Source organism: Strongyloides ratti (genome assembly GCF_001040885.1).
Source record: "Strongyloides ratti genome assembly S_ratti_ED321, chromosome : 2".
NCBI classification, from domain to species: domain Eukaryota; kingdom Metazoa; phylum Nematoda; class Chromadorea; order Rhabditida; family Strongyloididae; genus Strongyloides; species Strongyloides ratti.
The window spans coordinates 7801904-7822749 of NC_037308.1; the positions used below are offsets into that span (position 1 = coordinate 7801904).

Sequence of the window (20846 nt, forward strand, 5' to 3'; positions counted from 1 at the left end):
ATTCTCGATATCAGTAATATAATAAATTGCTAATAGTTTATTTTAATGTTAAGTGAAGTAAATGATGATATATATTTTAGAGATATAATATTTTAATTACTAAGATAATATATCAGTATTTTGTTATTTTTTTTATGTCATATATTATCTTATATTTTAACATTTTTTTTTTTTAATTTTTAGAATATACTATTAAATTTTAAATTAAATTTTATTCCTTATATGTTAAAAGATAACTATGTATGTTTAAATTTTTGTTGAATAATTTAAAATATTATTTTTTTTTCATCAATCATTTCTTAATTCAACATTTGATTAAAATTTTTTAATGTCACTTTAACTTTTAAAGAATTAATCATATTATTTAATCTTTTTTATATATCATTAATTAATAAAAAAATTTATATTTGTATAAGATAAATAATTGGTTATGTCTAATTAATTGTTTATACTACTTAGATATATCTATTTACTTTTATATTAGTTCGTTGATCAGATTAAAGATTTATTTAACAAAATATTGAAGTAATAAATATATATCTATAATTAAAAGAAGAAACAATATATAACAATAATTTTGTTGTAAACCCACTAATAATTTATTATTATACTAATTTTTACCATAGTCTTTTATAAGTGCTTCACAAATGTTATTGATAACTCTTTCTTTGAATTACTTTTATTGTTTTAACAAAATAAAATTTTATAAATATCAATAACAAATAGGTGTATTATAAAATTAGCTTTATTTTTTTTAGTAATAAAGTATATATTTATAGTATACATATTATTATACTTATAAATAAAATATGTATATGCAATAACATATAATATAAAAATTATAATTTACTTTTTTTTTTTAGTTTATTTTAAATTTATATTGCAATTTCAAATAAATTTACAAAAAAAAAAAAAAAATTCGTATATATAATTTTATTATATATTATCATTTTTTATTATTTTTTTTTTATAATATTATTATTATATGTATATACTATTTTTAGATTGTTATATCATTCGTTGTAAAAACTTGGTTACCTAAAAATAATTTAATTATCAAATTATACATACATCAATTTTTTATTCTGAATTTAAAAATGAGTCCTAACAACAATTGCAATACAAAAATTTTAATTTCTAATGCTGTTACACATCAATCTACCACATTAGAGAAACCATTAATTAGAAGTTCAGTAGAGTTGAATGAAAAACAATTTGAAAAGTTAAAAGCTGTCATGAGATATAAAGTTGAAATTCATGGAAAAGATTCTTTTCCTACTATTGAGGTTGAACTTCATAAATTGATCAAATGTGTTAGACGGTTTGTTTTATTATATTATTATAAAAATAATATTTGTTTGTCATATTTTTTTTTTATTTATAGAAAATTAAAGGAAAATAATATTTATTTAAAGTATGTAAAAATGAATGGTGGTGCAGCTAGTTATGTTTTGGCGGAGGAAGATTTTCTTTATGCTGATCTTGATCTTATATTTGCATTAGATTTTTCAAAACCAGAAACTTTTGATAAAGTAAAGACATCTGTTTTTGATGCATTAATAGAAATGATGCCGAGAACGATAAACAAAGATAATTTACATGAAGATATTTTAAAAGATATATATATTAGTAAAATGGTAAAAGTTGATGAAAAAGATAAATGGTCATTATTTTCACTTTACAATAATGTTGGAAAGTGTATTGAGTTAAAATTTGTTGATAGTATGCATAGACAATTTGAATTTTCTGTTGACTCATTTCAAATAACTCTTGATTCAATGTTAGTTGGAGATAAAATAGAAAAATGCAGTGAGAAAGTAATAGCTGAATCAATGTATGGTGATATTGATTTAGCTCTTTATCATCTTAATAATGGACTTATTGAAACCAGGAGTCCTGAAGAAATTAGAGGTGGTGGTTTATTAAAGTATTGTTATTTATTATGTCGTGGAAATAAAGCAACAGAGGATTGTAAAAGACTTGAAAAATATATGTGTTCAAGATTTTTTATAGATTTTCCAGATGTTCAATCACAACAACTTAAACTTATCCAATATGTTGACAATCATTTTAATGATGTTGATGAGGTTTGTTTTTTTATTATTATTATTTTTCTTATATTTATAAATATTTTAGAATATCTTTTCTTATCTTGATATTTTATATCAAGTTATCCTCAATTCTACTGTCTGCTTAATGGTATATGATCGTAAAGTAACATTAAGTATGATAAAAAATTTAAAAAACTATTATAAATATAGTTACGGAATGTCAGCAAAAGGATATTGTGAACATAATCCTCGATCAAAAATAATGTATATTCCTAATAATGGAACAGCAAATTATTGGATAGCTGTTGAATAGATTTAATTACATATATATATATATATATATATTTTATTCCACAAATAATATTATTTAATCTACTCAGTGCATTTTTCAATCAAAAACTATTTTACATTTGTCCGTAGCATGAATTATATTATATGCTGTTCAGTTGATGCAGGTTTTATAGAATAATTACAATTTAAGATAATGAATGATATTAAACAACTTGAAAATTAAATATTATAAGAATTTCATATTATATTTTTTTTTTTTTAAATGATTAGGTTTTGTAGTGATGTTGAAATTAAGGCTACAAAAGTCAGAATGTTTCTCATCAAATATTCTAATGCTTTATTAGCAATAGATAAAATTGATTACCCGGGTATCCATAGACATTTTTTTTTTTTATTTTCAAAATTTTAAAAATGCTAATTTTTTTAGAATGTTGAAGTATGAATTAGTTAAATAAAATTAAAAATCAATTTATTATTATTATTCAATTTTTAAGAAAAAATGTAGTTAAAAATAAATATTCTAGTTCATCTCTTCCATCAAAAATAAGCATCTCTTGTATATTCTTTTTTTTATAATTAGTTATTTATTATAATTTTAGCCTTACATCAAAAAATATTAGTACTTTTTTTTTATATCTTCTACCGTGCCTAATGCCTAAAAATCACAGATAAATTTGTTTCATAATTTTTTTACATAATATTATAAAACTAAACAGTACTTAAAAGTTAAGTAACCGTATTTTTCTTCAATATTTTGGAAAACAATATATTTAACAAATTAAGAAAATTTAAAAAAAAAAATTAGTATTCATTTTTTATATATAATACAAACAAAAATTTAAACTGTATTATTTTGTAATTTTTTTATTAAATAGAAGGTATTAAATTTTTCTATGACATCATTTAATCATAAAACCATTGTTTTTGTATAATTTTAAAAGAAAGTAATTTTAAACTTTAATTATTATACCATTTTGTATGTAATTTCTATTATTAAATTTAGATTATAAGCAGGGAACTTGTTTTTTTTTTTGTTTCTAAAAATTTATTATCCTTTATATTTATTTTTTTTTAATGTAACTATAACAATTTTTGAGCATTTGTTAAAAAATTTCTTAAATATTGAAATTATGAAAAGGTTTCTTTTACATTTTGTAAGATATTGTAAATTGTTTTATATAATATGTTTGAAGTAATAAAATGTATATATATATAAAAGAATAATATGTATTTTAAAAAATAATATTTTTATTTCAATATTTTAACAAAAAAATGGTAAATATTTACCATAATTTATTTAATCATGAGGTAGTAATAAAAGTATTTAATAAATAAATTAAATTTAAATAAGTAAATATTGAAATAATTTTTATAAATAATTTCTAAATTCAATCAAAACTATAAATAAGTAAAAATTTTAAAATTGTCACATTATAATAAAAGTGTAAATCTTTTTTTATTATTAAAAAAAGTTATAAAAAAAAACCTATTATATTACATTGTAAAGATATTTATAATAATTTTTTAATTATAGCAATTTATAATTAAATATAATATATTATTTTGAAGAAAATTTATTGCAACAAAGTTAACCTATTGTTTAAAAATATTTTTTAAAAATTATTCTTTTTAAATGTTAAAATAAAAATAATAAATTTTTTAAAGTGTGTGTTTATAAATAAAATATTTTTACTTTACACTAATAATATATATTTTGTGAAAAAAAAAATATATTAGATCTTAAAAATATTTAGATTTGTTAAAAACAAATTTGCAAAATTTAAATTTCTCTACCTAATATTTTGAAATATTATTTTTATATACAAATTTTTAAATATAAAATATGAAGAATGTAAATGTAACTGGTGAAATACTTTGAATTTTAAATCTAATCCTTCAAAACATCATTAAAATTCATGATATTTTGTTGAATATCAATAAAAATAATAATAATGGTATAAAAAAATATAATTTTATTTATAAGTATTCTAAGTATAGATGAATAAGTAAAATCATACACAGTAAATATTAATATTTTTTAACTAATTATACAAAAAAAAATATGTTGTATTCAATGTTTTGACCAGTTATAACAAAAATATTACTTTTCAAAAAATATAATAGAATGTTGGTAAAAAAAAATTTACCATAATAAAGTAAATTCTTTGTTAATAAATAAGCATATTTTTTTATTATATAAAAATAAAATAAAATTATTATAAATTAGCTTTTAAGATAAATCAAATTAAGTTAATATACACTAGAAATTTGATAATTATTTACAAAATATTTTTGAATTTTCATTTAATTTAAAATCAACCTGACAAACACAATTTAATTAATTTTTAAATGGGAAATTTAGAACGTAACTTTAGAAATGTTATTCAATTGGCGGTAGCCTTTTGTTGTATAAATTTTGGAATATATGGTCATCAATATATTTTTAAAGAAGCAATTATAACAATGTGGAATGATGATAATTTTAAATTAAGAGATAAAGCTTCTGATATAGCAAATACATTATATTATATAGCATTTGGTATTTCAAGTGTCGTTTCACCAGCAATCATAGGATTCTTAGGTGCTAAGATAGCTTTATTAACAGCAACAACATTAATTTTTTCTCATGTTTTTACAATGATTATTTTTAAACCATGGTTATGTTTCTTAACATCAGCCTGTCAAGGTTTAGGATTTGGAATATTATGGGGAGCACAGGGAAAACTTTTAAAATTAAATTCTACTCCCAGGACAGCTGATAAACATACAAATACATTTTTTGGTATTTGTTATTCTAGTACCATTTTTTCATCCATATTTTTAATATGCATATTTATTATTACCAATAGAACTGATGGATATAGTATTGATACATTAATTGTAACTTATTTGATAATGTCTTTATCAATTGCAGGAGGATTTATTATACTTTTTTTTATGAAAATGCCTTCAAAAAATGAGATGACATCAATATCCATAACAATAGAAAATGGTACTTTAGCAACAAATACCTATGTTGAAATTATGTTTAATGTTTTTAGAGTTTTGTTTAAAAAAAGTTTTATTAAATATGCAATTTTATTTATACATTTTGGAATTTCATGTTCGATATGGTCATCTTTAATTCCTTCAACAATAAGTGCATCAACAGAATTTGGTAAGCAACGATTTTATCATATGGCAGGATGTTGTTTTGTACAGGGTGCATCACAATTATTAGGTGCATTTTTATTCTTTTTTTATGGACATAAATTTAGAAAATTAACTCGTTTAAGAAAAGCATATTTAAGTGGTATTTTAACATTTTTTGCTTACTCTATAATTTTATTTACAATTCCACCAAAATCAAATCAAGGAAGAACAAATGAGAAACCTCATATTCAAATTGTTTCTCCTTTATTTCCATATATAGCATCCATTCTTATTGGATTTGGAGATATTATATTTAAGATTCAAACTACTACTCATTTGATGGATGTCTATCCAGATCAAAGTGGAGAAGTTTTTTCTCTTTTTAATGGATTTCAAGGAGTAGGAATGGCTTTAATATTTATAGTAAATATGCACTTAACATTAGATATTATCATGTCAATTATTATGGTATTGTTGACACTTGCATTATATAGTTTCTATATTGCTGAAAAGGAACTTTTTAATTATGTTGGTTCAACATCTAGTCTAACATCTAGCCTAACATCCAGTTTAACATCTAGCTTAACATCAACTTAAATGTTACTTGTTGTCTTTCTAATTAAAATTTTTATTAATTTTTTTATATAAAAAAATTGTCATTTATGTGATTATTTTATATGATAACATTAGATTATATATACCAAATCTAAATAATAATAAAATAAAGCGTTTTTATTAAAAAAAGGTTTTTAATCTAAAATTAATTAATTTATTAATTTTGATAACATCTTAAATATATATATTTTTTTTTACTTAATAAAAAAAAGTACAGTAAAATAGAAAAATATTTATTTAATACTATATAATTTGAACTATAAACAACATTTTTAACAAAAATATGTAGTAGTTATTTTTAAATTTAAAATCTTATTATAAAAAAATGCTAATTCATAAATTAAAAAAAAATAGATATTTATATAATTATATAATTTTCATTTTATTTTGAAATTAATAAATAACTAAATAATCAAACATGGTATTGAATAGAAATATTAAATAAATAATATTTAAGTGAAGAAATTTTTAAAACCACAGTTTGTTTACAAGTGTATAATTTGTAAAATAAGATAACCAAAAGTATTAAAAAATTTTTATGGAGAATTTAAAATAAATTAAAATCACTAACAAACAAAAAGGTAATGCTTCTATAAACTAGCATCAATAAATAATACTAGCAATATAAAGGAAAATATGCAAAATCCATAGCACATCTTTTTATACACGCATACCTTTAACAACATCTTTCTTGTTGCTTAAGATACCGGGTTTGTTGTTGGTTGTTGAAATACGTGGTTTAAATTTCATTTTCATTTCAGAATACTTTACCCGATCTTTATTTTTTGGTTTTTTAACTTTATATATTCTTACTAACCAATTTTCGGATGTAAAAGCTTCTTCTAAATATTCAAGATCATAATCTGTAAGACCTATTTGATAACCACGAGTACGATCAAAACCTCCAGGTGAATTATAGTTAAATTTAATTTGCCCAAATCTATAATATGAAAGCCTGTACATCAATGAATTTTTCATTGTTTCAGAAGCATCTGGGCCAACAGAATATTCACCACGTTCAGTAAAATAATCTTTTTCCTTTAAAAAAATTAATAATTATAATATTCTATTAAAAAAAACAAATTTTATTTGTTCTAAACTTACTTGAATTATAGATGGATGTTCTCCTTGGGCAATTCTAACCATCCACAAAAATTTATTAATATCATCACCAGAATAACCAACCATTCCACCAAAAATTACTAATACATAATCAACATCCAATTCTGTCATAATGTCATATGCAAAACTTTCATTAGAACTGAATGCCATACCCACCATTGCAATGTGAGAATTATTCCATGTATTATTATCTACAAGTGTAGATTTTGCACTAAAACCAGCAATTTGATAACCATAATCCCACCATGACATAATATTTGCATCTTCAGCTGTATTTTGTCTTAACCAGTAGTAAGCCTCCCTAAAATCATCCATATCATTTCGAGCACCACTTTGACTATGAGATTGAAGAACTACAGAAGGATGTGAATAAGCATTAGATGTAACCCATGTACAATGTACAACATACAACACCAAAAGAAGAATCATAGAAATAGATACAATTGATCTCATATTCATACCAACTTCAATAAATTCTCCTAATTTTTCTTTACTTTTTTCAACAGTTTTCTTTGGATCTTTAGTTACTTTATCATATGTCTTTTTTTCTTCAGTACTTTTTTTATTTTTCTTTTCATCATCATTTTCTTTGACTTCTTTCAAAAAATTTTCCATTGTATGTGAAAATCCAATACCAGCAAGTACACAAACACAAGGTGTTAATGTAAGCATAAGACGAATCATAACACCAGCAAAATATACAGCTGTTAAAGCATAAAGAATAATAAATAATCTTTCATCATTAACATTTTTTATACAATACCATAACCCAACTGGAAAAACAGCAGCAGCAACATGAAGATCAAAAAAGAATGATATCCACGTTGTAGGTTGATGTTCTGATACAGAAGCTATGATAGGAATGTGTATTTTTGCATATCCAGTATCCCATAATGAATAAAATCTTCCAGTCCATGGTGCAATATATCCAGAATAAGTAAGAAGAACAATAAATGCTAATCCAATAACAAATGCGGATCCTAGAAAACTAATAAGTAGTACAAAGAATTGTTTTCTGGTAACTCTGTTTTCTAAAAATTTAACAGCAGCAACAAGTTGTAATAATCCAAAAACACCAAAAGCTGCCATATGTTCAGATGACTTAACTGGTTGAAATCCAACAAATGGTATTTGCATTGCCATCAATTGACCAATACAGTACCATGTTGTATAAGCAACATAAATTCTTCTTGAATATCTTCCGGTAATAATACACGCAAGAACATGTAAAGGAATAAGATTTGTAATAAAAACATAACCACCCCAAGCAGAAACCATATAATAATAAGATATGGCACATAAAATTCCCCAAAACATTGATCCTTTTTTCATTGAACGAATCCACAAAAAATATGTAAACTGTAATGCAAAAATGGCAATTCCTTCATTATCATAAGATCCAGCAACAGAACGAGATGTATATCCAGGAGCAATTGCAATGAAACAAGCAGCAAATAAACCAGCACCTGGAGACCATAATTCTTTTGTAAGAAAATATGTTGCAATAGATGTTAATCCAGAAAAAAGTGGTGCTAAGAATACACAAATTTCTCTAATATGAATTGGAAAATTTAATAGTGTAAATATATAATGTATAGCTCCAGAGGTTATCATGAGACCTGGAAATACAGTTCCACCAACAATTCTACCTAGTGGATACCAAGCAGTTTTATCAAACCAATTATAAAAATTATAGAATCCATTTTCAACCATATACTTTGTAGAACGATAATTAAACCTTTAATAAAACAAAAACAACATTTATCTAAAAAAAATAAATAACTCACCATGGATCGAATTCGTGAATAATGGATTCAAAACGAACAACAGCAAATAAACGTGTTGAAAATCCAACAATCCATGCTAATCCTAAAATCGTTACTGTTAATAATGTAGTGTAACCTGTATTTGAAGAATTTTGTTTTTCTTTACTCTCTTTTTGTGGTGGAATCTCAAATTCTTTTGTGGCTTCTTTGGCCATTTCTAAAAAAAATAATTACAATAATATAAATTTTATTAGATATATACATCCAAACAACAAATCTTGAAAAAAATATAAAAAAAAACTTTAAAAAAAGATAATACATGAAAGCCTTCCACGTCAGTGTCTATGAATGTTTAGTAAAATTCAAAACTACACCACATTCCAGATGTTTAGATTGACAATGGCTAATAGAAGAGTCTTATAGCGAATCGCTTTGAGACCACTTTACTAAAAATGACTAGAAAATTGCTGACTAGGCATACCTGAGAAAAAGGTGGTGAATGAATTAAACTTCTATAAAATTAAAAAACTTTTTAATATCAAGCAACTGATAAGACTTTTAGATAAAATTTTACAAATTACATCTAAAATTTTGTTTTCTTACATACTATATGAAGAATAATTTTTGCAGTCTTTATCATTCATTTTAATTGAATTATAAAAAATATCTTGAGATAAAACATTAATCAATTATTTGAAAAAATAAAATAAATGTCCAAATTAATTAATTAATATTTATGATTGATGCAATAAATTTAAATTGTAATTATTAATATTTATCTTATTTTTTTAACAACTTCCTTACAAAAAGTATTGCAATACGATATTTATGTTATATAAAAGTCATTAAAACTTTTTTTAAATATTAAAATTTTCTAAATAAATAATATGCAATAAACAATTTGTAAAGAAAATAAATATCCCACTTAAGATTTTAAAATAATATCTGACAAATTTTAGTCCAATCTTTTCAAATCGTCACTATGATTATTTAATAATCATGTTAATATATTCTATTCTAAAAAATTGTTAATGCAATTTTAAATTATTTATGGACTTTATAATTTTAAATGAATACATGAACTTTAATTTAAAAAAAAATACAGTAACGAATTGAAGTATATTAATTAATTCAATATGTAAACTTTATTTAATATTTTTCATATGAAATTTTACAAAATTTAAATTATTTATAAAATAAATTATTTATTTTTTTTAGAATGTATTATTATAAAATTTTTTAAATTAAATTGTGATAAACAAATATTGGTATAAGTTTTTATTAACTAAATACCTGTACTGGAAAATCAAATTTTTTAGAAAATCTATTACTATATAATTGTTTGTGTTTAATAGTAATTTACGGTAAATATTGTTATTGTATATAATAAATTATTTGAAAATAATTAAAAAAAACAATTTTTAATATTTAAAAAAGGGTGAATTATTTATTAAAAAAATATATAAACAAAAAAAGTTCATTTGTTAATGAAGAAAATAAACGTTTTACCAAATTAAATTTTGAAACATTTTATTATCTTTAAATATTTTTTAAAAAATGTAATTTATTAAGTTTAGATATATGATCATTGAATAATTTCTAAGACAACTTTTGAAATGAGTAAAACATTTAGTGGAATTGTTCAAATTTCTAATGTCAGTGATTATATACTTCCATCTCAGGTAATTTCAATAATTATTATTTTTTAAATATATATTTTAAGGGATGTATAATACCTTTGGCAACTGATAAAAAAAAAGAAAGTGTTGCCGAGGTTTCACTTAAAAAAAAACCTTCTGCAAATTTAAAAGATAAAAAAGAATTAAAAGAAAAAGTTAAAATTTCACTAAATGATTGTCTTTCGTGTAATGGATGTGTGACAACTGCAGAAGTTTTACTAATTGAAAGTCAAACAACGGAAGAAATGTTAAGAGGACTTTTAGAATCAAAAGTTTCAGTAGTCACATTATCTCCACAAAGTATCACTTCCATTGCTCATAACAAAAATATATCAGTTTCAGATGCAGCAAAATTGATTTGTGCTTATTTTTATAAAAACGGTGTCACCCACGTAATTGACTCATCCTTTGGTCGTTATATTAGTTTAGAAAAAAGTTTTGAGGAATTTAAAAGTATTTATGAAAGTAATTCTAAACATCCTGTCATTTGTTCTGTTTGCCCAGGTTTTGTTTGTTATGCTGAAAAAACTCATGGTAAACTTTTAGTTCCTTATTTGTCAAAAGTAAGGAGTCCTCAAGCAATGAATGCCTTATTAGTAAAAAATTATTTTGCATCAAAATATAATATTGAAACAAAAGATATTTATCATGCATCAGTAATGCCTTGTTATGATAAAAAATTAGAAGCAAGCAGAAATGATTTTGTTATGGATGATGGTAATAGAGAAATTGACTGTGTCATTGGTACCAATGAATTAAGTAAACTTTTAGAAAATTTTAATTATTCTGATAACATAGAACAAAACGAAAACAGTAATAATAATAATTGGTTAAATCGGTTAAAATACGGTAATGTAATTGGTGGTATATCTGATCCATCAGGAGGTTATTCAAAATATATTATTCATAAATCAATTGAAAGTATATTTTTTGATAAAGTTGTTTATATTAATGAAGAGCTTAAGAGCAAAGATCTAACAGTTATAGAAATAATTGACACTTCATCTGGAAAAGTCTTATTAACAGCTGCAAATATATTTGGTTTTAAAAATATTCAAAATGTGGTTCAAAAAATAAAACGAAATAAATGCACTTATGATTATATTGAAGTAATGGCATGTCCATCTGGTTGTACAAATGGATCTGCCCAGATTAGGGGTGAAATGATAGTTGACCGAGCCTCTAACTTGCAAGCAATCAACAGTATGTATACCTCTATTCCATCACTTCCAGATGCGGAAGATGAAGTAAAAGAGCTCATTGCTGAATGGCCTATAAATAAATCAAGTTTTGACACATCTTTTCATATAATTGATTCAAGTGTTCTTAACTTAAACGCAGTTTCAAATATGTTTTAAATGTTGGTTTATTTTTTTTTCCTACTAATATTATTCTTACAGTTTTACAATAAATATAAAAAAGCATGTATCAATTTATCTCCCTATCAACTTTTGTTTAGTTTAAATTTTGTAAAATCTTTTCGATAAACATTGTTTAACTTTTACTCGGTCATGCATTTATTCATCATCTATTTGTCTCTTTGAATCATGTAAAATAATTCATTCCATTTTTTCTCTAAAGCATGGTATACTTGTCAAATGGCATTTAATAAATCACGACCTATACATTTCTCTACTAAACAGAACATTAACATATGTTTAATATGGTAAACAGGCGTTTTCTATACTGCCACACTGGTAATCGTTATTTCCCATATATTATAATATTAAGATGAATAAGTGATTTATATATAAGATATGTAATGTTGACTGTTTTCATTATATACTATCTACTTCGTTAATACCATTATTTTTTTTTTTTTTTATAAATATTAAGATAATATAATATGTTTATTTAATAAATGAAAAGCATCCTAGTGATCTTATATTTCTAATCCATGAAATACAAATAATGACATTTCTTAATAGTGAAAGAAAATCCAATCAATTATACTATATGTAAGTGACCTTCAAATTTGTTATGTTCATATATATTAGGAAATTTTTCTTTTCCCTCAATAACTATTAAACTCTTCCTTTTTTTTTATATTAATAAACATAAAAATTTATTAACAAATTATACTTTTTATTGTTGTTTTAAATAATAAAATTGACAGCGTTCAGTTTAAAAAGTTTACTTAAAATCTTTGTGATAGCTTCGGTTGCTTATAATAAAATCACGACAAATATATATTTATATATATATTTACATTTTTAAATTATTATAATGTAATAAAAATTTTTATTTAGATGTTATCGTTTATAAGGCTTGTAACTAAAATTGGGATTCCTATAATTTTAGGATGTTTAATAGCATTATATTTATTACCAAATAATAATTCATATTTATTTACATGTAAAAATGATTTTTCAAAACGGGTTAAAAAAGAATTTATTGATATGGCTAAAGATTGGACAGTGAATGTAAAAAAAAGTAATATTTCAGTACATAGTAATACAAATAAAGGAAAGGTAAAGTTAATTTTTACATTAAATTTAACTAATTTTTTTTAGGTTGTTAGATCAAGATTTATTGCAACAGAGTTAGGAATTAAAGAAAAATTAATAGTTATTATTTTGGGACAGTCGTCATTGTCTGTTGCTTTAAATAATTCAATTGGTGAATATGTTCCACGATTGCATGTATTTGCTGATGTATCGAGAATTGATTCTGATATGAATACGTTAGGTAATTTATCGCCTTATAAACCAAATGGACAACATGCACATATTCATATTCTAAATGGAATTTCTAATTTGGTAAGTATTATTTTTTTATTTGTGTTATTTAGATTTATTATAAATTATATATATATATAGACGTTCCATGAAAACTATGATTGGTTTTTTTTACTTCCTGATACAACATATGTGAATCCTTTTGAATTGATGCGCCTTGTAAACAGTATCAATTGGAATAATCCAACAGCAATTGGTATGTCAGATAAAGAAGGTAAATGTCTTCTAGAAGCAGGTATTTTGCTATCAAATCCTGCAATGCAATCACTTGTACAACAACGTCATATCTGTAATTCTGTTACGGCTCAGTCTGACGCCACTGCTTTGGAGATGTGTATTCATCATGCCACAAATCTTAGTTGTGTTCAAAATTATCAAAATAAACAATTTCGTTGGTGGAAAGTTGAAGAAAGTAATGGAGTTTATTCTTCTATACATGAAAGTATATTAAATTTGTCATCGAATAATTTATTTAATAATTCATTAACTATATCACCATTACTTAGTGACTTAGATGCCTTGTCATTACACAATCATTTTGTAACTGTTGAAGTTGATTTGATAGAAAATAAAATAAATAAATTGTCAGAGACAATTGAAAAGTTAACTTTTGAAGATGGAAATCCAACATGGCCAATTGGTATTAGTCCTGTTACAAAACCACCAAATAGATATTTATCTCCAACATGGGAATATTTTACAGAAAAGTATATTTTTAAAAATAATCCCGTTGAAAATAGATATCCATTGGAGAATGATGATTTATTAGATGTTCAAGAAATTGTAACTGCTGCGAGAAGTTTTATTGAAAGAAAACTTAAAATAACTTCAGACTTTGAAGGTGAAAGTCTAGATCATCTAATTTCATTTAATCACAAAGAAAATCAAAAGTTTACTTTCTTACTTGAGGGAGAATATGACTCTTCTACTATATCTTTTTCCAAACTTAGACAAGGGTACCGTATGTTTAATGCACAACGTGGTATGGAATATATTGTTGATTTGGATTATTCATTTCTTACAAATAATGGTGAAGAAGTAATTCCTATTAGAGTAAGACTTATTCGACCGATACACAGAACTCAACTACTTAATCAAGTATGTTTATTTTCTTTAGAAATTATGATAATTTTAATATATTACTTATATTTCTAGGTTCCATATGTAAAAGAGGATACTGATTTGACAATTGTAATAGGTGTACAAAATCAAATTGAAATTGAAGGAGCCGTAAGAATCATTAATAAACATGCATCGTATTGTTCTATTCCTGGTTTTGATGAAAATAGAAAAACATTGATTGTTGTAGCAATTAGAGGTCTTTCTGATATATATTTGGATCAGGTGAAAAAGTCTTTAAAACATTTAAGATACAAATGTAAACAGGTGTTGACGGATGGTGCAATAGTTACACTTAAAGATTCAAAAACTATGATACAAGTTGCAGCAATGGATGAGGTGGTTGATAGATATGGTCAACAGATGGTCTATCTATTACTATCTCCATATGCAGATTATTCTAAGGAATTTATGGATCGAGTAAGAATTAACACAATAAAACATTTCCAAGTAAGTTAAAAAAAATAGTATTTTTAAAAAACTAAATAGGCTAATATTATTTTTTTTTTGTTTATAACCTTCATTTATTTTATAGATATTTTTCCCAATACCATTTGTGCAATTTAATCCTTTAGTAGTAAATGCTGATAAAATTATTAATAATTTAGCAAATGAACGTGACAAAGTTCAAGATTCTTTCAAACAAGATATAGCTAAAGATGAACTTTCATTAGATCTCCTTGTTCAAGATCAAGAACTTGTTAAAAAGATATTAGCAATAAATGAATTATACCCAACATCCGACAACACAAAAGAAATCATTGTTCATAAAGATTTTGGATTTTTTGATACAAATGATTTTTCATGTTTGTCGTTGTATGGAAGTGACTATTTATCCGTTAGAAAACGCATAGATGAAAATAGTAAGATGTATGATTTATCAAAATTGTTTCTTAATCTTGATGATATTCATTTTCTAAGAACAATAGAACCACTAATAAAAATAAGGTCATACACAAGAGAGTGTTCAGAAGAATTTTCTAAACATGACCAAGAAAAATGTCATGCTTCCAGGAGAATGTCGTATGGTTCAAAAGCTCAATTGGCAAATATTGTTTTTACTGACTTGGCAGAACTTAAATCAAGGGTGCATCTATTTTTATAATAAAATATTTCTATAATTCTATATTCTTCTATATATATATATAATAGGCCGAATTTGAGCTAATAAAATTTTTCTAATTTTTAAAAAACTTTTCTGGAGAAAAAAAAGCACACTGATAACAAACAACGAAATTTTTTTAGACAATAATTTATTCTTCTTATGAATACATCTCTAAGAATGTCAAAAGTGTACTTTATTTTTAAAAATGAATTATATCTAAATGAAATTTTACATACTGGTAAAAAAGAATGGTTGAAAAAAATTATTTTTCAAAAAAAAGAAGTTTAAAGAAATCAACTTTTTGTTCAGAGATAGGTCCAAAAGTATTGATATTGAATTATTACAAAAGTAAATATTTTTGTTTAAAGCTATGTTTACTCTATTTTTTATCTTTACAATTATTTATACTAATTATATCAAAAGTCATAATTGTAATTGTAGTTGATAAAAAGTTTTAAATGTTAACAAGTGATACTTATTATACTCATTAAACACTTTTTTATCTATGAAAAATAACCTTGTAATTATTTTATTACATTTAAAAATTACATACACATATAATATAAAGAATGAAACATTCCATATATATTTCTAAAACTTTTTTCTTTTTTTTTTCATCAATTACAACTCATCTTTTCCTTACTCTATCTTTTCATTGAACCAAAATAGTATATATAATTAAAAGTTGGGGAAACTTTTTGTACTATTCAATTTTGGTAATATCATATTTTTTTTTTATTTTCACAATATCAATGTCAATTTTTAATTATTTATTCAGATTTGTGCTAGTTGTAATGGATTTTTAATTTTTGTAAATAAATTTTTGTTGGTTTTTAATGTGTTAATTTTAAATTATGATATCATTTTAATTTTTGAAGAAAAGTTAATTTTTAAGAAAAAAAAAGTATCATAAATGAATATTTACAAGAAGTGTATTTTTTTTTTGGTTATCTTGTAAATAAAAAAAGATTTTTTTTATAAAACTTTAAAATGTCAGAATAATTAGTGTAATGATAAAAGGTCAAATTTAAAAGTTTTACTATTTTTAGCAAGAAAATATTGAACAAATGGAATGTAGTCTGGAAAAAAAGTTAGTAACATTAATAAAAAAAAAATGCAATTGCAATTAAATATCGCAAAACTGCAAAACAAACTTTGAAGAAGAGCTCATTAAAGTTTCAGTAAAAAATTTTAATTCCTTAATTATTTATAAAAAAAAAAACATATTTATAATGATAAAAAGTAGTTTTAAAAATGACAACTACAGTCATTTATTTGGTATTTAATGCAGAATAATATATAAATAACTAATCTTAAAAATGTCGTTTAAAATGTCGTTTAAAATGTCGTTTTAAAAATAAATTTGATTATTTAGATTTATTCTTGACTTGTGAAACTTCAAAAGGGTAATTGATAACAGAAAAAAGTTTAATAACTTTATCATATATTTAATAAAAATTTATACACACTGGATGTTGTATTTATTAATCTTAACTTTATTAATTACATAAAACTAATATATTTAATTGCATTTTTTAAAATATAATTAAGATAATGTTATAAAATAAAAATATTTTAAATTTTTTTGAAAGTAATAAATATAAAAATTTATTATCTCTTGTATTATGGATAAAAAAAAAAGTAGAATCTATTTAAAATTTCATTTCAATAATTAAAAAAATAATATTAAACATTATAATTCTTTTTAAAATAATTAATGTTTTAGTTAAATTGGTTTTTAAAAAAAACAAAGAAAATAATATATATTTAAACATTTTTTCTAAAAATATTATTATATATGCAAATAAAAAGTTCGAACGATGTACATGTCAATATTATATATCAAGAATATAAAATAATAATTTTTATGTAGAAAATATTATTTAAAGTATCTCAAAGAGCAGAAACGCAGTAAATATATCGTGTTTGTTTTGGAATGTTTGGTTATAGCAGACAAGAAATAAATATATAAACTTCAAATCAACTTTTTTTTTTTATTTATAAAAATACTTTGTTAATGTTAATCCTATATATTTATTTATTATCTTAGAATATTTTATTTATCTATATTAAAATTTATTATATTATATTATATTTTATTTCAACTATCATATGAAATATTGTTAAATTTTAGTTTAAGAGAAAGTTGCAATAATAAAATAGCTAAAAAATCTATAATTTTTTTTTGTCATTTTTTTATAATATAAATGCTATAGTATATTGAAAATAATAAATATATTTTGATGAGTATATAATTAATTTTAGTATAATTATTTATTTACTTGATATATATTTGATTTTTTTTTTTATATTTTAATGTATAATTTTATTTCCGTAATGAAATTTTTTAATTTTAATAAAAAGTAGATTGAAAATAATTTTGTTTCCAATTAAAATTATGAATATAAAAAATTAATTATAATCACTTAAATATATAAAATTATAATTAATAAAGTTATTTATAAAAAAAATAATATTTAATTTTATGATAACATATTAACAAATAATATTTTATAGAGATTAATGAATATAAATTATTTAAAAATATATGATTTATACATAGAATATATTAGTATTTGTTAAGTTTTTATTTTGTAAAAATATTTAATATAAATACAATATCAATGTAATTTATTTTTATAAAACGTTACTTTTTAATTTATATTAAAATAAAGTATTATTATTTTCGTTATCTATATCTTATATTATTACAATTACATATTTTTAAAACTTATATTATCTTGTAAATATAAAACTTAATACATAAATAGAATATTATATTTAATTGATTGTATTGTAGATAAAATGGAAATTATTCTTACATAATTATTTTTATAACTATGTACATATTTTTATTTAATAAAATCAATTTTATTTTTACCTATTTAAATTGTTATGTTTTATTGATAAACAACTTTTTAAACTTTTGCTAATAATAATATTATATAAATTATTTTTTTTTATTATTATTTAAAATTAGTTGATCAATTTTTCATTTTTTATCTAGTTATTTTTATCACTTATTTATTTTTTGATAATGACTTCTTTAGTCAAAATTTTATATAATTTATAGCGCTAAAACAGCATAATTTTGTCAAATGATTGTGTATATTTAATTTAAAACATTCATAAACACTAAAAATTAATAATTATAATAGAACTTTGTTGTTTATTTTATTTTTTAACTCTCTTTTATATTTTATTTCATTTGTTATATTAAATATGATACTGACAAATCATCTTATGTTATTATTACTTTAATTAATTTTTAATTAATTGGATATAAATATAGCTTAATTTTAAATAAAGTATGACTATTATATTTTATACTAATATATAAATATTGACTTTATAATATTCATTAAAATTCTAACAAATAATTAATGACATATCACTATAACATTGTTTTTTTTTATCAAATATGATAATATTGTTAAGGTCACATATAATAGATCATATTAATTATTACAATCCTTATCATATTTTACACTCTTTTTTTTTCTAAAATACGTATATTATATTTAAGTTAAAAAAAAAATAAATAATTATCGTCTCATTAATTTCAATCTCAATATAATATCATTTTAATCTTTTTTCTACAATTTATAGTTCTAATTATAATATAGAACAAATTTCTAGATATATTTGGTGTGATATGTATAAAATAAAATTTATTCACTAGATAAATAATTAAATTATGGTTTTACAAACTTGTATTATATCAACTTTTTAATAAAAAGTTTTGATGGTATATATAAATATTCAAAATTTAGTAACATTCTGTAGTTTAAAATTCTAATTAATAATTTATTATTAGGATCTTATCTTTTATTACACAAAAAATATGAACTATAATTTTTTATAATGTTATAAACAAATTTTATTATTAAAACTTTTTATTATATATCTTTTAAATATCTACAAATGTATTACGAAAATTACTAATTTACTTTATTCAATTATAATGAAAAATTTTTGATTTTAATAAATATTAATATCTTTATTTTAAGTTTGTTTCCTTTTTTATTCTAGAATAAATTTAATTTATATATGTATATATATATTTTTTTTTTCTGTAATTTTTAAATAATCTATTTATATATTTTTTTTTCATTTATTTTAACATATTTGTAATGATATTTTTTTAAATTATATTTTTATTTTATATAAATTTATAATATTGGTTTAATCTTATAAATAAATTTTTAAATATCTCCCTTTATCAAATGTTTTAAAAAACAATTTGTTTTAATACATAAATGTGAACTTCTTATGATCTTTATACTCTCCTGTTAACAAAACAATTTTATAAGCAATACCAATACATCATTGCAAAAAAAAAGTTAAAAAAAAAGTTTACTTAAAATTATCTCAAATAATCAATTGTCAATATATTTTAGTTCTATTTAAATAATGTAATCGAGCATTTTTGGTAGTAGTATCTTTATATTTACTTTATTTATTATCGTTAAATTAATATTTTTTATTTGTATGTACTTTGAAGTGTTTTTTTTTAGTGTACCAATAAAAACATACTACATTTTTTTTTAGAAATTTTTGTAAATTAAACAAATTAAAAGTTCATTTTAGTTTACTTTAAAGTTCTTATGAAACATTTTTCCACTATTTTATCTTACGAAGATATTTAACTTTTTTGTATACACATAAACATTATACATTTTAATCGTAGTGGTAAATTTATGCGTCATTCGGCGTCACACATCTATACTAATCTTTGAATATATTTTCTATGCCTACATAAAGTAGTGTCGCAGTCAATATATTCTTTCTTATAAATAATGGCCGCAACCTAACTCTCTTACTTTGTATTGTCCATAGATTGCAATTTGTATAGTATTGATGGTCTACTCAGCCTTCGCCGTTACATTTCCTTCACAACGCCTTTCACGATTGAGTGTTTAGATGGTAGATGCTACTGCGCTCGTACATTTTCATAGTCCTATTGATCGTGTAGTTTCACTATTATACGCTGTGTCGACGAATCTTTTTCATTGTATGAATGAGCATTCTTTTCTAAACTAAAAATGGTCATTAAATGATAAAAACATTCAAAAACTTTTAAATTAAATTTAAGTATTTTTATTTTCTATAATAAATATTTCATTTGTTATTCTATCTATAACTTTTCGAAATATAATGTTATAATTTGTTATCTATTTGTATATATTAATAATATCTATATTTAGACTTTATTTCAAATTTATTAC

At 21.6% G+C, this 20846-nt stretch overlaps 5 protein-coding genes across 5 annotated transcripts; 4 read left to right on the top strand and 1 right to left on the bottom strand.

Annotated features, from left to right (window-relative positions):
* Positions 1–222: 222 nt before the first annotated feature.
* On the top strand, positions 223–2364 carry SRAE_2000249900 (Domain of unknown function DUF1693 domain-containing protein; the record flags this gene model as incomplete). Its single annotated transcript, XM_024653574.1, has 4 exons — positions 223–240; positions 1005–1321; positions 1385–2087; positions 2137–2364. The coding sequence occupies 4 exons, from the start codon at positions 223–225 to the stop codon at positions 2362–2364; spliced, it is 1266 nt and encodes a 421-aa protein (XP_024507037.1).
* Positions 2365–4691: 2327 nt separating this feature from the next.
* On the top strand, positions 4692–6071 carry SRAE_2000250000 (UNC93-like protein MFSD11; the record flags this gene model as incomplete). Its single annotated transcript, XM_024653575.1, has 1 exon — positions 4692–6071. One exon carries the CDS (start codon positions 4692–4694, stop codon positions 6069–6071), a length of 1380 nt encoding a protein of 459 aa, XP_024507038.1.
* Positions 6072–6749: 678 nt separating this feature from the next.
* SRAE_2000250100 (Oligosaccharyl transferase 3) lies at positions 6750–9192 on the bottom strand (the record flags this gene model as incomplete). Its single annotated transcript, XM_024653576.1, has 3 exons — positions 6750–7127; positions 7194–8949; positions 8999–9192. 3 exons carry the CDS (start codon positions 9190–9192, stop codon positions 6750–6752), a joined length of 2328 nt encoding a protein of 775 aa, XP_024507039.1.
* Positions 9193–10593: 1401 nt separating this feature from the next.
* Positions 10594–12014, top strand: SRAE_2000250200 (Nuclear prelamin A recognition factor; the record flags this gene model as incomplete). The annotated part of the gene is made up of 3 exons (XM_024653577.1): positions 10594–10659; positions 10701–11160; positions 11203–12014. The coding sequence occupies 3 exons, from the start codon at positions 10594–10596 to the stop codon at positions 12012–12014; spliced, it is 1338 nt and encodes a 445-aa protein (XP_024507040.1).
* A 1041-nt stretch (positions 12015–13055) lies between these two features.
* On the top strand, positions 13056–15618 carry SRAE_2000250300 (Chondroitin N-acetylgalactosaminyltransferase family-containing protein; the record flags this gene model as incomplete). Its single annotated transcript, XM_024653578.1, has 5 exons — positions 13056–13127; positions 13170–13415; positions 13476–14492; positions 14550–14963; positions 15049–15618. The coding sequence occupies 5 exons, from the start codon at positions 13056–13058 to the stop codon at positions 15616–15618; spliced, it is 2319 nt and encodes a 772-aa protein (XP_024507041.1).
* Between the last annotated feature and the right edge of the window lie 5228 nt (positions 15619–20846).